At 39.7% G+C, this 18422-nt stretch overlaps 2 protein-coding genes across 6 annotated transcripts in view; one reads left to right on the top strand and one right to left on the bottom strand.

Moving 5' to 3' along the window:
• Positions 1 to 11320, bottom strand: part of ptgs1 (prostaglandin-endoperoxide synthase 1) — a 20278-nt gene extending 8958 nt beyond the window's left edge. For 3 of the 5 annotated variants that reach the window (XM_077560206.1, XM_077560207.1, XM_077560209.1), the window contains exon 1: positions 3104 to 3248. Coding sequence is in view for 1 of the 5 variants with exons in the window: in XM_077560205.1 (XP_077416331.1) it covers positions 3104 to 3254; positions 5796 to 5829 (185 nt within the window). In the remaining 4 variants the exon portion in view is untranslated. Of the gene's footprint in view, positions 1 to 3103; positions 3255 to 5795; positions 5896 to 5999; positions 6229 to 9775; positions 9921 to 10420 lie in introns of those variants that run through there. The other 2 variants (XM_077560205.1, XM_077560210.1) reach the window with 2 other exon arrangements.
• Positions 11230 to 18422, top strand: krt1-c5 (keratin, type 1, gene c5). Its single transcript, XM_077560229.1, has 8 exons — positions 11230 to 11629; positions 13401 to 13483; positions 14178 to 14334; positions 16086 to 16250; positions 16554 to 16679; positions 17687 to 17904; positions 17985 to 18013; positions 18307 to 18422. Exons 1-8 carry the CDS (start codon positions 11231 to 11233, stop codon positions 18420 to 18422), a joined length of 1293 nt encoding a protein of 430 aa, XP_077416355.1. The 5' UTR covers position 11230.

Below are 18422 nucleotides of genomic sequence, written 5' to 3'. Positions count from 1 at the left end.
CGCGTCAGCGCTTCCAACTTCGGCGTCAACCTCGGAGTCACCATCATCATCATCGATGATGATCATCGTCGTCATCAATGTGCTCTTTATCGTTGGTCGATGTCTTTGAAAAAAACGGCTCGACCGTGAGCTGCTTGCAAGCGGCCGCCATTATGGCTTCTTCAGCCAATGTCGCCTCAACACTCTAGCCCCGCCTCACGTCTTCTACTGACGCCCACCCAATCTTGTCAAAAGAGAGTCATCGCTGCCCTCTAGGGGCCAAAAATAGTCATTAGGCACAACAGACTTGCTGGAAACTTTCACCACAGATGCGGAAGGGTTCCCTCTACCCGTTTCAAAAAAAAATTAAAAAAAATGGGTGGACGTCTTTTAACGTCTTTGGCGCTCCTCCGTAGTTTTTTGCAGAACGTCATTTAACGTCTTTGGCAGTAAAAGAGTTAAACATGGACCAGAGGAAGTAAAACATTCAGATCAATGTATTATTTTAATGTGCAGTTAACTCACTCACTGCCATTGACGGCTATAGATGTCAAAATTTCATTCTAATTATTTTTATTAGTTTAACTCCCCCCCCCACTTTTGTTAACAAGAGTATGAAAGCCTAGAAAAAATTGTTTAAAAAAAAAAATTTTTTAGAACAGATATAAAATGTTTGATTAATCGTGAGTTAACTATTGAAGTCATGTGATTAATAACAATTAAAAAAAATAATCGCCTAATGCCCCTAATTAAAAAAAGAAAAGATTATTAAAAATTAGGGGCGTCAGACGATTATAATTTTTAATTGTAACTAATCGCATACTTCAATAGTTAACTTATGATTATTATTATTATTATTTTTTATATCTGTTCTAAATGTACAATAAAAACATTCTAGGTTTTTATACTCTTGTTAACAAAAGTGGGAAAAAATGTGAAACTAATAGAAATAGTTCAATTAAATTTTTGACGTCTATAGTCGTCATTGGCAGTAAATGAGTTAATATAAATAACTTATGGATGAGCATTGAGGAGTGTAAGAATACTGCACCCATGTGAAAATGGCAGAAAAATCCCACATATCAAATTTTTCTCCTTATTGATTGATTTATTTTTTGGGTGGCCAGAGAGTGACAATGAAGGCCATGGCCACCCTTGGCCAAAAGCAGCACGTAACTTCAGCCCTGAGAACCTCTCAACTTTCCCGATTTCTCTCCCCGTTGACATATTTTGTGTGTGAATGCAGCTATAATGACACACACACGCACACAAAAAAAAAAGTGTGACAATCAGGCGCTTTTCATGCGCCACTATTGTCTCCTGTCAATGGCCCAATCTGCATTTGCAACCTCTTCACTTTTACGCATTTAAGTGCACGTTCAATGATGAAATGAGCTATTAACGTGTTCCCCCCCCCCCACCCTCCTTGATTGGCACATGAAATTGACACTCTCCTTTCAATCCATCACTAATTGCTTGCGTATTTTCCCTTTTAATCGATCGGATTCTTGCGTCTAATTGCGTGAAATTGTGTTCCGCGGGATTTAAATGCACCGACGGGAGTGTATTTTTTTACAGTTATCAGTTTTAGGAGGAGCTGGAAATATAATGTGCAAAGTGAGCTGCGCCGTCCGTACACGATTACTGAGAAGTGGGCAGCCTCCGAGAGACAAAACATGGTGAGTCGCTTTGCTTTTCAAAGACTTACGTGCATAATAATTCACAAGCAATATACTTGTAGAATTAATCTTTAGAGCAACAGAAAATCCTTGTTAAGTAAAAAAAAAAAAAAAAAAAAAAGTGTGTGCTGTGAAAAGTTAATTTAAAATAAAAATGATTTTAAAATTAAAATGTTGTCTATTAAAGAACTTACTGAAATGTATTTAAATAGCAAAAACAAAACAAAATTAATAATATTGTGAAGTAACGGGCATATAACAGAAAATGTGAATATTCCTGGAGTAATGACATAAATATCTACATGGAAAATGGAGATCTATTTATGAAATAAAATAAAAATTGTAAAGCCCCAAATCAAGCTCTCGTGGTAATAAATAGCAAAAAAACTCAATTTTGTCAAAAATAATTGAATAACAAAGCTTAAATTAATCCATGAAAAATATGTGACAATACATTTTAAAGCCTAAAATCAAGCCCTACATGAATGTAGAGCAAAAAATGTACATAAATTCCAAACTCACATTTATTTTGGTTATATTTTTACAAATTGTGTGAAGTATATGTTCAATCAATCAAATAATCAATCAATCAAAGTAGAGAATGGATGTATTTAATTCAAAAGTAAAATAATAATAAATAAAATCTGTGAATATTATGCAAAATAGAACATGTGAAAATGTGAGGAAGAATAATATATTTTATGTTTATATTTTACTCTGCATTTTAAAATATATATCCTTTAAACAAAATGTTTTTTTTTTCATTTGGTGGTATGGGACATTTTAAAACCAAAACTCCCTTCATTTTATAGCAATCAATTTTGTATTATATTGTTCTTAGGCAAGTATGACGGAGCATTTATTTAAAAAATAATAATTTTGTAGTAGAATATTTCTTCAGTAATTTAATTTTAATGTTTTTAAATAAATGTAACATTTTACAACATTTTAGACACAATTTAAAGATTATTTGTATATTGCTTTTTAAACTCAAATTAATTTAAATTTTTAATGTAAAGTTTGAATACATATGTAAAATAAATTCAACAAAGTATGGCATGTTTTTACGGTGGTGTTTTTATACAGATTTGCGAAAATAATTGATATATACATTTTCTAAACTATATATTTTCATACGAAGCTATAACAAAGAAAATATAGATGTTATCCAATTATTGATGCATTTCATATATATTTAATTTCTTGAAATAATGAATTAGATTTTTGTTATCAAATGTTCAAATATGTGAAAATAGGTTTTATTGTATAAAAATAAACAACAGATTTTTAAAAATAATGGATTACATACAATACACATTTATACATACTGTACATGTTCTACCTACAAAATAAAGTTAATATTTAGAGAGAAAAAACTAGAACCTATGATTTCATGCAGCATTAATATATAAATGTACTATATTTCAACACACACATACACACACCTCTGGATAGTCCAAGCGGGAGGTGAAGCAGGAGGCTCGGGTGCGCAGCCCCGCGCAGGCCGCCTGTCGTTGCTCTCCTCCGGCGGCTGAGAAGCTTCGGCAGCAGCCGCGCCTGTGCGCCAGCTGCGGCGTGGACATTCACGACCGGTACCTGCTCAAGGTGCGCACACAGACACACACACACACACTCGGGTTTACATTTCTAGTGGGGACATCTCATTGACATAATACATTTCCTAGACTCTTTCCCTCACCTTAACCATTACAACTGACTTCCTTACCCTGACCTCAAGCAAAACCAAAAACCTAAAGCCTAAAGTTTTGACCCTCAAAAAGAGGTTTGGACTCATGTGGCTCTCCAAAATGTCCCCACAATGACACGTGGTCCCCACAATGATAGTAGAAACCCAGAAAATGGTCCTTATGATATAATATAAACCCACGCACAGACACACACATTTGTTTTACTATCTTTGTGGGGCCATCTCATTGACATAATGCATTTCCTAGCCCCTTCCCCTAACCACAAACAATTATTGCCTACCGCTATTTCTTACCCTAACCTCAACCATAACCCAATTCAAACCTGAACTCTAAAACCAAGTCTTGACCCTCAAAAATAGGTCTAAACTTGTGGGGCCCAGCAAATTGGCCCCACAACTCTGTGAAACACACACACACACACACACACACACACACACACACACACACACACACACACACACACACACACACACACACACACACACACACACCTCTCAGGTCATATTTTATTAATTTCAGTGGTTTCACCTGAAATAATTTTTTTTGTGTGCGTGTTTGAGGTCAACGAGCATCACTGGCATTTGGGCTGCTTGGAGTGCTCCGTGTGCAGGACTTCCCTGTGCCAGCAAAGCAGTTGCTACGTGAAGAACAAACAAGTCTACTGCAAGCTCGACTACTTCAGGTAAGGCAAAAATAAAGAAACTGCAGCAGGGATGGGCAAAGAGGGCCACCATTTTTCACTAATGCTACTCCTTACTTATTTGTAAGATAAGTTTTACACCACATAAAAAAAAAAAAAAGCAACGTATTGCGAGGTGTGGCCTACAGCAGCTCCTTGCGATTGTTTTAATTTTGGATTTGTGTGATGTCTGAAAATGCATCGGCATCGACAACTCGTAACGGCAAAAACTCTTAAGTTGGGGCACTCGTAAGTCAAGGCACCACAGTGTTGATTTCACGATGTTCCCTTGCTGTGTAGCAGGTTTGGCACGCAGTGCACCCAATGCGGCCGTCAGGTGTACGCCAGCGACTGGGTTCGGCGGGCGCGGGGCAGCGTTTACCACCTGGCCTGCTTTGCATGCTTTTCCTGCAAACGCCAGCTGTCCACGGGTGAAGAGTTTGGCCTGGTGGAGGGCAGGGTGCTATGCCGCGCCCACTACGACGCTGTGCTGGACAACCTGCATAGGGCTGCCCGAAACGGTACGATTCGGAAAGGTAGTACACAGCTTAAAATGCTATGGCTAGCACGAGAAGCTAACGTAGTAGTCTACAATCCTACTCCGTGTTCTCCTTAACAGCCTCAGACAATCTCAATCAAAAACTCCTTGTCAAATGTCCCGAGCATATAGCGGCTAGCATGAGAAGCTAACGTAGCAGTCTACATCTTGAATCATGCTCCTCTCTCCCCTTCAGGAACCGGTCTGACCCTGGAAGGGGCTCTGCCCTCCGACCAGGACCGCCAGCCTAAGCCTGCCAAGAGGGCGCGCACGTCATTCACAACCGAGCAGCTGCAGGTAGGGGGCGCTATAGACCTGACCGTAGACTCCATGATAGACCATTCACATGACGATAGACCAAAAACTTGATCACACAATTTAGACTTGATCGTATACCTTAAATCTGATCATAGACTTTACTATCGATCATAAAATTGACTGTAGACGACCACAGACCTTAAACTTGACCATAGACAATAAAACCTGATCACAGGCAATAAACTTGACAATAGATCCTTATCTTGACCATAGACGTGGCTATGGATCATAGACTATAAACTAGATCAAGGACTTTTCATAGACCATCAACCCGGCCATAGTTTTGACTATACACGATTGGCCTGATCCTAGACCAAAAACTAGGCGGGGCATTGAACCGATCTGGACTTTTTTTGTTGCCTAAGAAGATGTTTGACCTCTCATCAGTGCAAGCTTCATCGGCTCAAGCAACCAAGATTAGCTAGAACTGCACTAGCCTCAGGATACTCTTCTGGTTCCGGTCTAGCCTCAGTCAGGCGAGTGCAGTCCTAACTAGGCCCAGTTGCATGAAGCCTGCTCGGATGTGAGGTGATACGGAGTAAGACGAGCAGAACGTGAAATGCCCGAAATGACCTGGATGAATGAGAATATTCCTAAAGCCTGTGTGGCGCAGGTGCTGCAGAGCCAGTTTGCCCAGGACAACAACCCTGATGCTCTGACGTTGCAAAAACTGGCGGACATAACGGGACTGAGTCGGCGGGTCATACAGGTACAAACCGTTTGGAGGGGGAGAAAAAAAAAAAATCAAATGAATTGAAGGGTCTTGACAATATGTGCGCTTTGCTGCAGGTTTGGTTCCAGAATTGCCGTGCTCGTCACAAAAAGCAACCTCCTTTTCCTCCTCCTCCTCCTCCCGCCACTAGTGGATTCCCCCACCAGAGTTTCTCACTAACCAGGATGTCCTCCTCCTCTTCCGCCTCTCAGCATGAAGACCACAGCCAGTTCTCCTCCTTCACCAGGCCAGAGCGACGACTACTAGCGCGGCACGGATACCTGGACAGTAAGATGTTTGATTCAACTACCTTTACCTACCGTCTTCCAAACATCGGAAACTAACTTATATCTACATAAACCAACTAACCCACCCACCCGCTCACCTCAAATGGAGACCAATTAGCGTCATCTTCTTGCTGCAGGTCATCGCTTCTCTGCAATCGCAGCTTCTCCAGGTCACTCGAACCATCCTGGCCTCCCTCTACCGCAAATGCCCATCAGTCGCTGACAACCTCGAACATACGCACTAGCTGTCGAAGGTTCGAAGAGCAGCACCACTGATGCCCCCCCTCAACGCCACAGGGGAGAGATGACGAAAGCAGATGAAAGGTTCTGAAGAACACGTATAACATAGTTATTATTAATTTTAAAAAGTGATTAGAAAATATTCGTTGAAATCTTTTAAAAGCGCAGATTTGGTGCTATTGATTGATATGTATGAGAAAAAAGAGAGGGATGAAATGTTTAGACATAAAAGGGAGTTTAGAAATAGGTCTAAGAAAATGAAACGTCGACTTCATTGGACCCACTATACATGCTTTTTCTTTTTGTATCGTTAATGAGCACATACGCAACTTTTAACGTCGTCTGTCTTTGTGTCAATGTGGCAAAATGGATCCAAAATAGCACTTAGTGTCAACTAAATGCTTGCGTGTACATTCTGATGTAAACAGATATTGAATAAAGAGCAGAGTGTCTTGAAAAGTATGGCGTTGATGAGAAAAGTGCAAACATGCACATTACCGCCACCAATTTTGGGTGATCTATACATCTAATGGCCGTTGATTGGACAATTTATTGCGACTCTAACAAAAAAGGAGCTGCACTTGTCACACCGACTGACAGCAAATAAGACGATGATGTCTTAAATTACTGTTATTATTTTTTTTTTCACTTCATTTTCTTTATTTTTATATTGCATCATGAAAAATAAATGTATACATGAAATTAGCTCATCTTTTTTTTTTTTTTTGTCATTCCAGCAAAGTAGTCTGACTGATGTCACGCTTTGAAAACTCTGTGCTGTAATCACTCACAATTAGCGCCACGCTAACATCAGCACAAAAGCGGCCATCTTGTTGAGAAGGGGAACGCTGATCCTCTCCACGCAATTTTGGGCCACCTGCCAGCACTACACGGCACAAAACAAATCAGCGTCGAAGCATGAAACTCTGAAAACTAGCGATTAAGGATCAGGATCTTCCCCCCGCGCGTCCGCCGCCGTGATTGGTGGCCTGGAGTACCCCCACATGAAAGCGGAACCCCTGCGTTAATGAATACACCCCTGATTGCTCAGTAATCACATTCATTATATGATAAATACACCCAAATGTGCCGTCAGCTTTTTTTTTCTTTTTTTTTTGCTTGATTATTTCGAATGGATCTGTTTATTTCTTTTGTTTAAGGTGGCTGCTGTCACGAATGACACAACTACCGGACTGATTAATTAATTCATTAAATCATTTATGACTGCAGTGGTGACCTACGAATTGTTCAAGATATGAGCGGTCACTTGGCCGAATTTCTGTCTTGAGATAATAATTCATTGTACTGCTCCTTCTAGTGGCAACGTAATGCAATTACACAGACGCAAAGGAAGAAGAGTAGTTAGTTATTAGTTAGCCCGCGAGCACTGTTATACTGAATTATCTATTGTTATATTTGGGTAACCAAAACACACACATTTGATGTGTGAATATTCACATATGCTACACACTTAGACGCTGACAAGCGTTCCTACACAAACATTGAATAAATGCGCTATTCAGTCTATAACTGTCTTCTTGAGCCAAACAAATCAGTGTAGTGTCTTTAATATGCACAAGGGGGCAGCATTTGCACAGTACATCCAGAGCCGTATATAGAGAGAGTTTGGGTATCAGCAGAGTATGTATAATTGATAAATACATGTTATGTAAAAAGCTCTAGCTTTTTATTTTTTTTTTTTAAATTCTATATTATTGTGTTTTTTTTAAATTTTCATTGTATACTGGATCCTCATATAATTTTGTAGTGTGCTACAACAAAAGTTACAAAAGCCATCATTTTTGTATATATTTGTCTTTGATACAGATGTGTATGTTTGAAACAGTTGTTCAATAAATATTTTTTTTTTTTTAAAAAAGGTTTCAGCAGGGTAACAAGATGGCGTCCGTATTACATGTGACCAATCACAGCATGGTTGGTCAACTGCTGGTCAGTGGTCACGTGACATACTGACGCCATCTTGTTACCCTGCTGAAACAGAGTTGGCCAAACTCTCTCTCTATATGCCTCTATATATCTTTAGTTTTATATACATATTTTTTTTAGCCACAAACAAAAAAGGTAATAAAGGGTTTCGTTTACTTACCTGAATATTTGATGCAATGTGGGCACTTTAAGAGGTAAGTTGGAAAGGGGAAATGCTTGACGAGGGTTAAGTGAGTCTTTTTTTTTTTTTAATTATTATTATTATTTGGTATCGGGTATTTAGTTGCTCTGACTAATGCAAGTCAAGAATAGAATAAATGTGTGTGGAAGGGGTTGAGTATAATGGAAGTTACTGTATGTGAGTCACTGAGCCAGGTCAGTCAGTCACGGTCATACAATCTCTTCCCTGGAGACTCTACATGGGTATCACACACTTTTTTTTCCCACTGTAGTCTCACGCCAAGTAAAAAAAAGAAGAAGAAGAAGATATTTTAGGTTGTACATAGACCTACAATTATTTATTTTTTTATTGCATTTTTTGATAAGAAAATACAAACACAATAAGAGCTAAAGGCAGACTATCCTGTATTAAGTCAATTTCAATTCATAGAATGAAAACAAGAATCCACCTGTTTTTATCCATCTCAGGAGGCGGCCATTTTGCCACTTGCTGTCAACTGAAAATGATATCACAGTAACAACCAATCAGTCTCTTGCTTTCTGTAGTTAAGCAGTGATCTTTAATTACGTAAATACTTTATTTGATTAATGAAATACATTCAAAAATAATGCATTTAATATTAATTTTGTATCTTTTGTATACATTATAGTAGCTTGTTCCCTCTCATGTTATTAAATACAGTAAATTATATGCAACAGATTATTGATAAATTCAGTATGATAAATCCATAATATTATAATACAATATTTTGAATCCATTTTGTGGGGGATATCTTACAGGAAGTGTAAGTCAATATGGCCTGAACAGACAAAAGTCAACATGGCTGCGTGAGTGTTTTGTGCCGGCAAAACCTGCTCTCCACTTCAGGCCGGGAACGCCCTTTCATTTCTCAGGGGTCTTTGCTTTCTCCTCATTCTTTGGCGCCTTTGTTCCCGTGGCCAGGGCCCCGCTTCTCACATCCCCGTCTTGCAGGGACATTGTTGTACAAGTATAAATACTTTGCTACGATACTTAAAGTGACATTGCTTGAGTATTTATATTTGGACCCCTTTTTACTTTTACTCCCTATGTTTGACAACAGAGCAGACATCCGTACTTTTTACTCCTTATGTTGTTAAAAGAGGCCTGTTACTCCCCCCCAATCTCAGCGGATGCCACGTAAAAAAACAAACATATTAAGAGTAGCTCAACTAAAGAGTGCCTCTACTTAAGTTTTTGGAGTTTGAAGCCGCTGCTTGTCGATTTTTGTGTCTATGTTGCAAAGGAGCTTTGTCGCTCAAGTGAAAATGGAAATAATTTTAAATTTAAGTTTGATAAGAATCATTTTTTAATTTATTTTTATAGTTAATATTAAACATTGTCAATATAATGTACCTACAAAGTGAACCTACCAAAACATTTTTTAACTATTGTAATCTTTTTTTAGCTTTAGCATAATGCTAATGTTAAAAAAAAATTGAACTCAGTGCAGCAATACATTTCGACATTCAATACAACAATACTCACAATCATATTATTTATCCTCTGCAAGGAGCTGAGAAAAGCTGGGATGTCTATGTTGCACAGACATCCATGTACAGTACAGTGCTGTATCGTCCTCCATCTCTTAGACTGCCCCCGGTGGTCGTGGCAGGCATCAGCAAAATGTACACTGAAGTGAACGAGAAAGTGTGACATAAGCAGGTTAATTCTTTTTAATTCATCATCGTCATTATTGTGCAATATGTCTTTATATAAAGCAATTAAAAGTATTATTATAGAGTGGTATTTTTGTCATTAAAAAGCACTACAATGATTTTTGTTGTTTTTTGGGGGAAGCTGGAACGGATTAATGGCATTTCCATTCATTTCAATGGGGAAACATGATTTGTTTCTGTACTTGTACTGAAGTACATAGTACTTTTGTCATGGAGGACCAGTTTGGAAGCAAAGTAGACCACACATGTGCATCGCCACCATCTCAAATTCAATCCAGTTTTAATTTAATTCCCGTTTTTCCTGCCTACCAATCAACTACTTTTGCAGGTTGTGTTTTGGTAGGCAACTTTTTCCACCTCTAGGGTGTCGTGTTGCCTCCTCTTCCTCCTCCTCCTCTTCCTCATAGTCTCACCCTTTAGGGACAGAGAGGCGATCCTGTGCAGCCACACTCACCTGCACAGCCCCGGTTCCCACGGCCAGGAGACTTTTGGGAAAACGGCCAGCAGATCCGCAGCAACAGCAATCACGTAAGTCTGGCAAATTGACCAAAACTATGATTCAAAATAGCAGAAAAACAGTAGTCATTTAGAGTAATGTACCGTACAGGGTTGGTTACAAGTTGGTCTACTTTTTTTTGGTGTGTGATTATTCTTAAGGGTTTCAAAATAAGATTTAGAGCTTCTAAACAGGGTTAAGTCTTCAATCTAGGAATAGGGTTTGTAGTTAGGGTTTCAAGCAGTGGCTATGGTTTCAAGTCAGGGTTATGGTTTCAAAGTAGGGTTTCAAGAACAGGGGTTTCAAGCTATGGTTAATGTTTTAAAGCAAGGTTTCAAAATAAGGTTTCATTCCAGGGTCAGGAGTTCAAAATAAGGTTTCAAAAGAGGTTTGCTATTCTACCCACCAGATCATCAGATAAGATTTGTAGTTAGGGTTTATAGCCAGGTTTAGGGTTTCGAAGTATGATTGCAAGCCTCGGTTGAGGTTTTACATTAGGGTTTCAAAATAGGGTCTCAAGCCAGGGTTAGGGTTTTTAGTCTGGGTTTTGATTTTCTGTTTCAAATCATGGTTTGAAGACAGGGTTATGGTTTCAAAGTAGGGTTTACAATTACATTTTGAGGCAAGTAATAGGGTTTCATGAAGTTAAGGTTAGGTTTGAAAAGAGGGTTTCAGAGTAGGGTTAGGCTTTCAAAATAGAGTTTTCACATAAGTGTTATTGGAAGTAAAGGCAAAGTAGTAACACTGGGCTGTTTGTGTAGAAATCACATGAGGATGGCATCAACGCTGTCCGTGCGCAGCTACTCGGTGCGCCAGCCGTCCTTCTCCAGTGTGTCGATGAGGGACGGCGCTCGCGGCGGCGTCCGCTCCAAAGGCGCCGCGTCCACGGCCGGCACCTTATCGCTGTCGCGCTCGATGTCGGTGGGCAACGGGCTTCACCTGCTGGGCGCCGGCCTGTCCCTGAACGGACTGGGCGCGGGGGCCAGCGAGAAGGAGACCATGCGGGGTCTGAACGACCGTCTGGCCAACTACCTGGACAAGGTGCGTACCCTGGAGAGGTCCAACGCCGAGCTGGAGCTGAAGATCAAACAGCTGATGGCGGAGAGGCAGCCCAAGGGACACGACGTGGACAACATGATGGCTCAGGCGCACGCCATCGGACAGGAGGTCAGGCAGGCCCTTGGACGCTGCCTATGAGGAAACAACACAAAAGCGGACAAAACATAAATACCAGTCTAACTAACCTACCTAATTACTTACCCATCTAACTCACTTGGGTCAAAAGTAACCCAATTATGGATAAAAAATGGAACGATCCACTTTATGGGTCAATTTGACCCAATTTTCTTACAAAATTACCTTTCTTTTTTTTTTACCCAAGTAAATGATCTGACCAATATTTATGAGTTGTTTTACGCTGAAAGACCCATTTCTTGACTCAAAGTTGGGTCAAATCAACCCAAGTAGAGGATCGGTCCATTTTTGACCCATACTTGGGTTATTTTTGACCCGACTATTTTTAGATTGTACATATCCATTAATCTATCAAACAACTTAACCATCTATCTAAAGTAGTTTCCTATTTCTACCTACCAACCAAGCTAACTACTCACCCATGTACTGTAGCTAACAGCCCATCAATGTACCTACCAACCTACCCATCGACCTACCTACCTACTGTACCTACTACACACCTACCCATCTATCTACCAAACGACTTACATAACCATTTATCTAGCTTCCTACCAAGCCACATACTATGTACTGTATCTACCTACCTACCTAGTTACCCATGTATGTATTACCTACCTACCTACCAACCAATGTAACTACTAATGATCAAACTACCTACCTTCAGTCAAGCTCCCAAACTATTTACTTATCCATATATCAAGCTATCTACAACACTCTACAACAGTTGGGTCAAAAATAACCCAACTATGGGTCAAAAATAGATCACTTCTCTACTTGGGTCAATTTGACCCAACTTTTTGGGTTGTTTTATACAAAATGACAAACAAATTTGACCCAAGTAAGAGATCTGACCAATATTTATGAGTTGCTTTACACCAAAAGACTCATTTCTTGACTCAAAGTTGGGTCAAATTGACCCAAGTAGAGGATCGGTCCATTTTTGACCCATAGTTATTTTTATATAGTTGGGTTATTGTAGTTGTCTGTCAATATGACCCAACTTTCTGTGTTGTTTTATACAAAATTACCCTTTTTTTTTTTACCCAAGTAAAAGATCTGACCAATATTTATGAGTTGTTTTACACTAAAAGACCCATTTCTGGACTCAAAGTTGGGTCAAAGTGACCCATAAAGTGGATCGGTCCATTTTTTATTGATTTACTATTGACCTAACTGTTTTTGGTGTTGAGTCGAGAATTGGGTCTTTTAGTGTAAAACAACTCATAAATAGGCTATTGATCAGATCCTTTACTTACGTAAAAAAAAAAAAGAGGGTCATTTTGTATAAAACAACCCACAAAGTTGGGTCAAATTGACCCGTAAAGCGGATCCGTCCATTTTTTTAAAAATCCATAATTGGGTTAATTTGAACCCAACTGTTTTTAGAGTGTATCAACCTACTGACCTGCCTGTCTTTCAACTTAGCTACCAGTCTCACTACCTATTGAGCTATCTATCACTACCTACCTACCCACCTACTTAACCAAGTATTTATTTACCTACTTACCAACCCATGTATCTACCTAACAACCTTTTTAACTAACTACCTACAATATTTGATGAGAGCGATCTCAAACCTACACCAATGCAAAACAAATCAAATTTGGATCAGCACCAAATAAATGCATAAACATTCACTAAATGATATATTATTCAGATTCACACAAAAAGGGGTAATACGTTCTTCACCTTGCTAACTTGCTTGGCGGAGGTCACTAACCAATCTAACCCATGGCTCCCTCAGGTAAGGAAGAGGACACTCGAGAACGCCCGCATCATGCTGGAGATCGACAACGCCAAGCTGGCGGCCGACGACTTCAGGGTCAAGTGAGACACGCACACACGCACAAACACACGCTGTAGTCGTCTTCACACGGGAGCGCCAGACTGCCAAGCGACGTGATTTAACGACTTTTCCGCCAGTGTGCGAAATGGCAACGGCAGAGTGCGACCATTTGAAACATTCCATTACGTGTGCAAAATTGTACAGGAAGTTGGCCATTTTGTTTAAGCAGCCATTTTAAGTAATGTGGCCATATCATGGCATGAGAATTTTACTTATTTATTTTACTTGAAATTTTGTTGCTAGACTTCTTTTAAAGTTATGCATTTTATTTAAGAAATTTGTCATTTCTGAACAAAAATAAATGAATCTATTATCCTATAAAATTTGCCCAAATTGTTCTGGGTCTTAATTAACTAATTAATCCAAAATTTGAGAAAATAAATAAATATAAAATAATAAATGCCCATTCCAAATCTTGCAGCATTGCACTCCACAAGAAAATGTATTCAGATTTAGAAATATGATGATATTAATTATGAATTAAAACATTAATATAATATATTCAGATTAATACGTAATATTTAATCATATCAAAATTATCACTATTGTAATTAGTTACTAAAACAACATAGGTATTAATATCAGCATTGGCATTACATTACCCCAGTCATACAATTGGCATACTGTGTATTTATATGGAATCTCGTTAAAATGGCGCCATTTCTGTCTGTCCAGGTGGGAGGCGGAGGTGGCCTTGTGCCAGTCGGTAGAGCGCGACTGCCAGGCCCTGAGGCGAGCCAAGTCCGACCACGACCAGATCATCTCCACGCTGAGAGGGGATCTGGACAGCCTCAAGGAGGAGCTCTACTTCCTCAAGAAGAACCACGATGAGGTCAGGCTTTTGGATTCTTTGGAATTTTTAGGCTTTCAATCTGCCAGCGCTTCTTCATAAATGATACTTTACCCAGGGATGTGATTTGACCAAAGTGAAAATATCTGAAAATTTAGCCGGGGGTCTGGGGGCCGCTGGCACCCAGCTAGGTCCAGGGCAGTGCCCTGGTGGGGGGACAAGGGGGCCAAGCCCCCCGGAGCTCATGGGTTTTCCGTGTTTTTAAGTACTTTCAATGCACTCACATGACAAAGAAATAGACAAAACAACAGCATAAATTTTCAATGTATATTGAACTATCCCATATAAAATGTTGCAATGTGCAAATGTGCAGTTTTAGTCAACTCAAAATCAGTCACATTCAAAAACATTGGACTGCCTTTGCTTTTAAAAACTATCACTGAGAATATCATCATATCTAACTAATGTGATTACTAAGTTAACACATAAATAATGTTGAAGAGTTCAAATTTCCTGAACAAATAATTGTATCGTGACCAAATGAAAAGTAACTCATATTAGAGCATACCACAAATGTCTTTGTTATAGCAGAATATGTTATCTGTCGGAGTCATGTGCATACACAATGAAATACAAAAAAAAAAAAAAAAAAATCAGATTTTTTTTTTTGGGGGGGAGATAAAAAAAGCGGAATTCCGCGAATTAGCGGAAAAATCACATCCCTGTTTACCGCTGTTACCTGAATATGTAAAAAATTATGATAATAGCAACGGGATTATTAATAATTGAAACTAAAATGAGTTCTCGAGTGCTAGAATGGCATTAGTGTTCGGAGCTATGTGGTTACTGGGCAACTTAAACTTGTTTGCCTCCTTTTGGTCATTACCATCCACATGCAACCATAAAACGCATTACATTGACTTTGCAATCTGTAGTTTGCCGGGAGGATGTCCATTTAGTACAAATATGCGTGGGCCAGCATTGGCGCAGCTATAGTGATAGTGGTTGTAAAAGCATGTTTATTTTTGCTATCGGTGTTTGGACAGTGGTGAAGCCTTAAAAAAACATCAGCCGCACCTTCAATGCAAGAATAACTGCTTGGTGGCCAATCAACCTCCAGCCAAGGCCATAAAACGTAATGTGATCGTCCAGGATGCGACTACTGCAGTGAAGCGTCGCTATATAAATAACAGATGCACACTAAATCCTGTTGCTTTTGGTTTAAATATTTTTTATATGAATATTTGATTTATTAAACATATTTTGTGATTATACTACAAAAATGGCTTACAGATTATTGTTTACAAAAAAAATAAAGCAAAATAAATACATGGCTGGGTGTAGAGATAAAAGCCTTATTTTTTTAAGGGCTAAAAATGTGAGAATAATGTCATGAAGTTCATTAATTGTTGACACCGTTGATATTTTTCAGCGCAGCACAGTGGTACGCAACCGTTTTCGCACCACCGACCAGTTTCATGCAAAGCTATGTCATTATATATTTGGGCACAGAAACAAATTGAAAAAAAGGATTCAAAATACTCGCCATTATGCTGAATTTTGTTTTGTCGTATTGCCTCTCAGTCCCGATGTATCACTTCAACATACGGTACTTCCTTGAGACCAATTACTATTAGGCCAGGGTTTTGGCGCCATCTTGCAGTGTTCTGGAAAGACATAAAATATGCAAATATTTTTTCAGAAATAGCAAAGAATTGTTAAAAAAAAATAAAAAATCTAAATTGCGAAATCTGAATTGATCAGAATTGGCATTCTTTTATGTTTTTATTCAGGAAAAAAGCTCTGTGAAGGTCCGGCTGGCCAACGAGCAGGTGAACGTGGAGGTGGACGCCGCTCAGGGCCCGGATTTGGGCGCCGTCATGGCCGAGCTGCGGGTCCAGTATGAGGGCATCGCACGCAAGAACAAGGAGGAGGCCGAGGCCTGGTACCTCAAGAAGGTCAGTCGGCTTGGAGTAAATGGAAGTCATTGTTTTAGCTTTTATTCCCCTCAATATAGCAAATACAATTTAACGTGATTATTTCTTAAAGATCTTCTTCTCGTATATTTTTTTTTTAACAAACACAAGAAATAAATGTATCTGTATTCCAATAAATATCTGACTTATTATATATACACGTGTTTTGTTTTATAGATTAGGCTCATGCTAAAATAAATACAAATGAACCATGTATTAATATGAAAGGCAGTTTGTGTATCTACTTCAATTAGAGTTGTTCAATTATTGTGTGTCTGTGTGTAGCTGGATGCTGTGCAGTCAGAGGTAAAGGTGAGCAACGAGGCGCTCCGCTGCGCCCAAACCGAGCTGAGCGAGAGGCGACGTTTCCTGCAGGCACTTGAGGTGGAGCTGGACAGTCTTCGCAAGCAGGTAACTGACCTCCCCAAAAAATGTGAGAAATTGATCCCAGCCCTAATTTCTTAACTCAGTTTCTCCCCAAAACGAAATATTGCCATGGTCCCAAAAACGTATTTATACGTTTTTAGGCTTTTATTTTTTTTTTGTTTTTTTTATGATAGAGAATACAGAAGGCTTTGATGCAGCCTCAGAACTGAAGAGAACACTTGAAACAATTGTAGTTATTACAAAAACGGTCAGCAGGTGGCAGCAGGGTTTAAGAGATCAACCAGGGCCATTTTGCAAAAAAAAAAAAGCTCTTTTCCTTAATGTTTTCGACAGATTTGTGAATAATGATGAAACTTAGCTATATTCTAATGCTAGAAACGGAAACAGATATAAATATACTTTTTTGTCCTGATGTCTTTTGGTAGGCTCCATGTTTTTATAGCAAGAGAACACAACATTCTGTGAGCCTTGCAAAATCAGTCAAAATCCAGTAATACAGCCGGGAGCAAAGGGGTTTGCTTCAGTGAAAATGTCTGCGAGTGAATGAGTATTTGTAGCGCCATAAAATGTACTCAGCTGGTGACATTCATTGCGCCATAATCAATCATTGTGACAAGTTAGACACTGGAGTTATAAAGGCGTACGGTGACATACACACCTTGCAAACAATTTGAGTAGTACAGTCGTGGTCCACCGAGACTGTCGATGAATAGTGTTTGCTCAGCGCACACACACACGAACCATATTAATCACAATGATATCATTGTGTTGACAGTTGCTGCCTTGTCTGTTTACTGAGAAGTCACTGGTGAACATTCACAGTGACTCACAGGGCCCCTATATTCGTGCCCGGTGCCAAGTCGGGCACGAGGCGGCGTCTAAATCTGCGCATGGGCTGACTAGACTAAGTTTTGGTATTTTCGCATACCCACCCACGCAAGCCGGTGCAGCGTGGCGCATTTAACACACATGAGTGGCAGGGGTTCACTGCCTACTAATACAAACTATTACCTGCATTGTGTGTTTCCCAGGTGTGCGTGCTGGAGGGCAACCTGGCAGAGACGGGCCACAAGTACTCGGTGGAGATGGAGCGCTTGCAGGCGACGCTGGTGCAGCTGGAGGATGAGCTGTCGCAGCTGCGCCTGGACATGCAGCGCCACAAGACCGACTACGAGCAGCTGCTGCGCATCAAGCAGAACCTGGAGATGGAGATCGCCACCTACAGGAAGCTGCTGGAGGGAGAGGAGATGTAAGGATGCTTTTAACTGTAGTGGCGTGAGGGAGAGGTGATGGACAAAGCGGTTCTGACTGAGTTTCTTTGTCATGCAGGGTGAAGGAAAAACCCCCACCTCCGAAAAGTAAGTCCAGAATTGTTTTGTATTAAATTGCTGTAATACCTTTGGATTCTACTTGCACTTTATATTCTACTGCAATACAGATCAATATCAATAAATATGTATTGTGTTTTCATACGAAACAGAGCTATTTTTCTTTATTAAAAGAACATAAGTTACATACAAAAAAAATGAGGGGTCAATTCATGTCACTGGGCAAAATTGATTTAGGTAAATCGAGTTACGAGCTTGGTCACAGAACGAATGAAACGACATCAAACGAATGAAGCTAACCATGTTGTTTCGCCCCCTCCCAGAAGACCCCGACGTGCGCACCCGGAAGATCGTCAAGGTGGTCACTCAGACGATGATCAACGGCAAAGTGGTGGACGAGTCCAGCGAGGTGGAGCAGATTGAGGAGCGTAAAAAATGA

Source organism: Vanacampus margaritifer, chromosome 3 (genome assembly GCF_051991255.1).
Source record: "Vanacampus margaritifer isolate UIUO_Vmar chromosome 3, RoL_Vmar_1.0, whole genome shotgun sequence".
Taxonomy (NCBI): Eukaryota; Metazoa; Chordata; class Actinopteri; order Syngnathiformes; family Syngnathidae; genus Vanacampus; species Vanacampus margaritifer.
The sequence above is the reverse complement of the archived record's forward strand: the minus strand, read 5'-3'. Positions and strand labels throughout refer to the sequence as shown.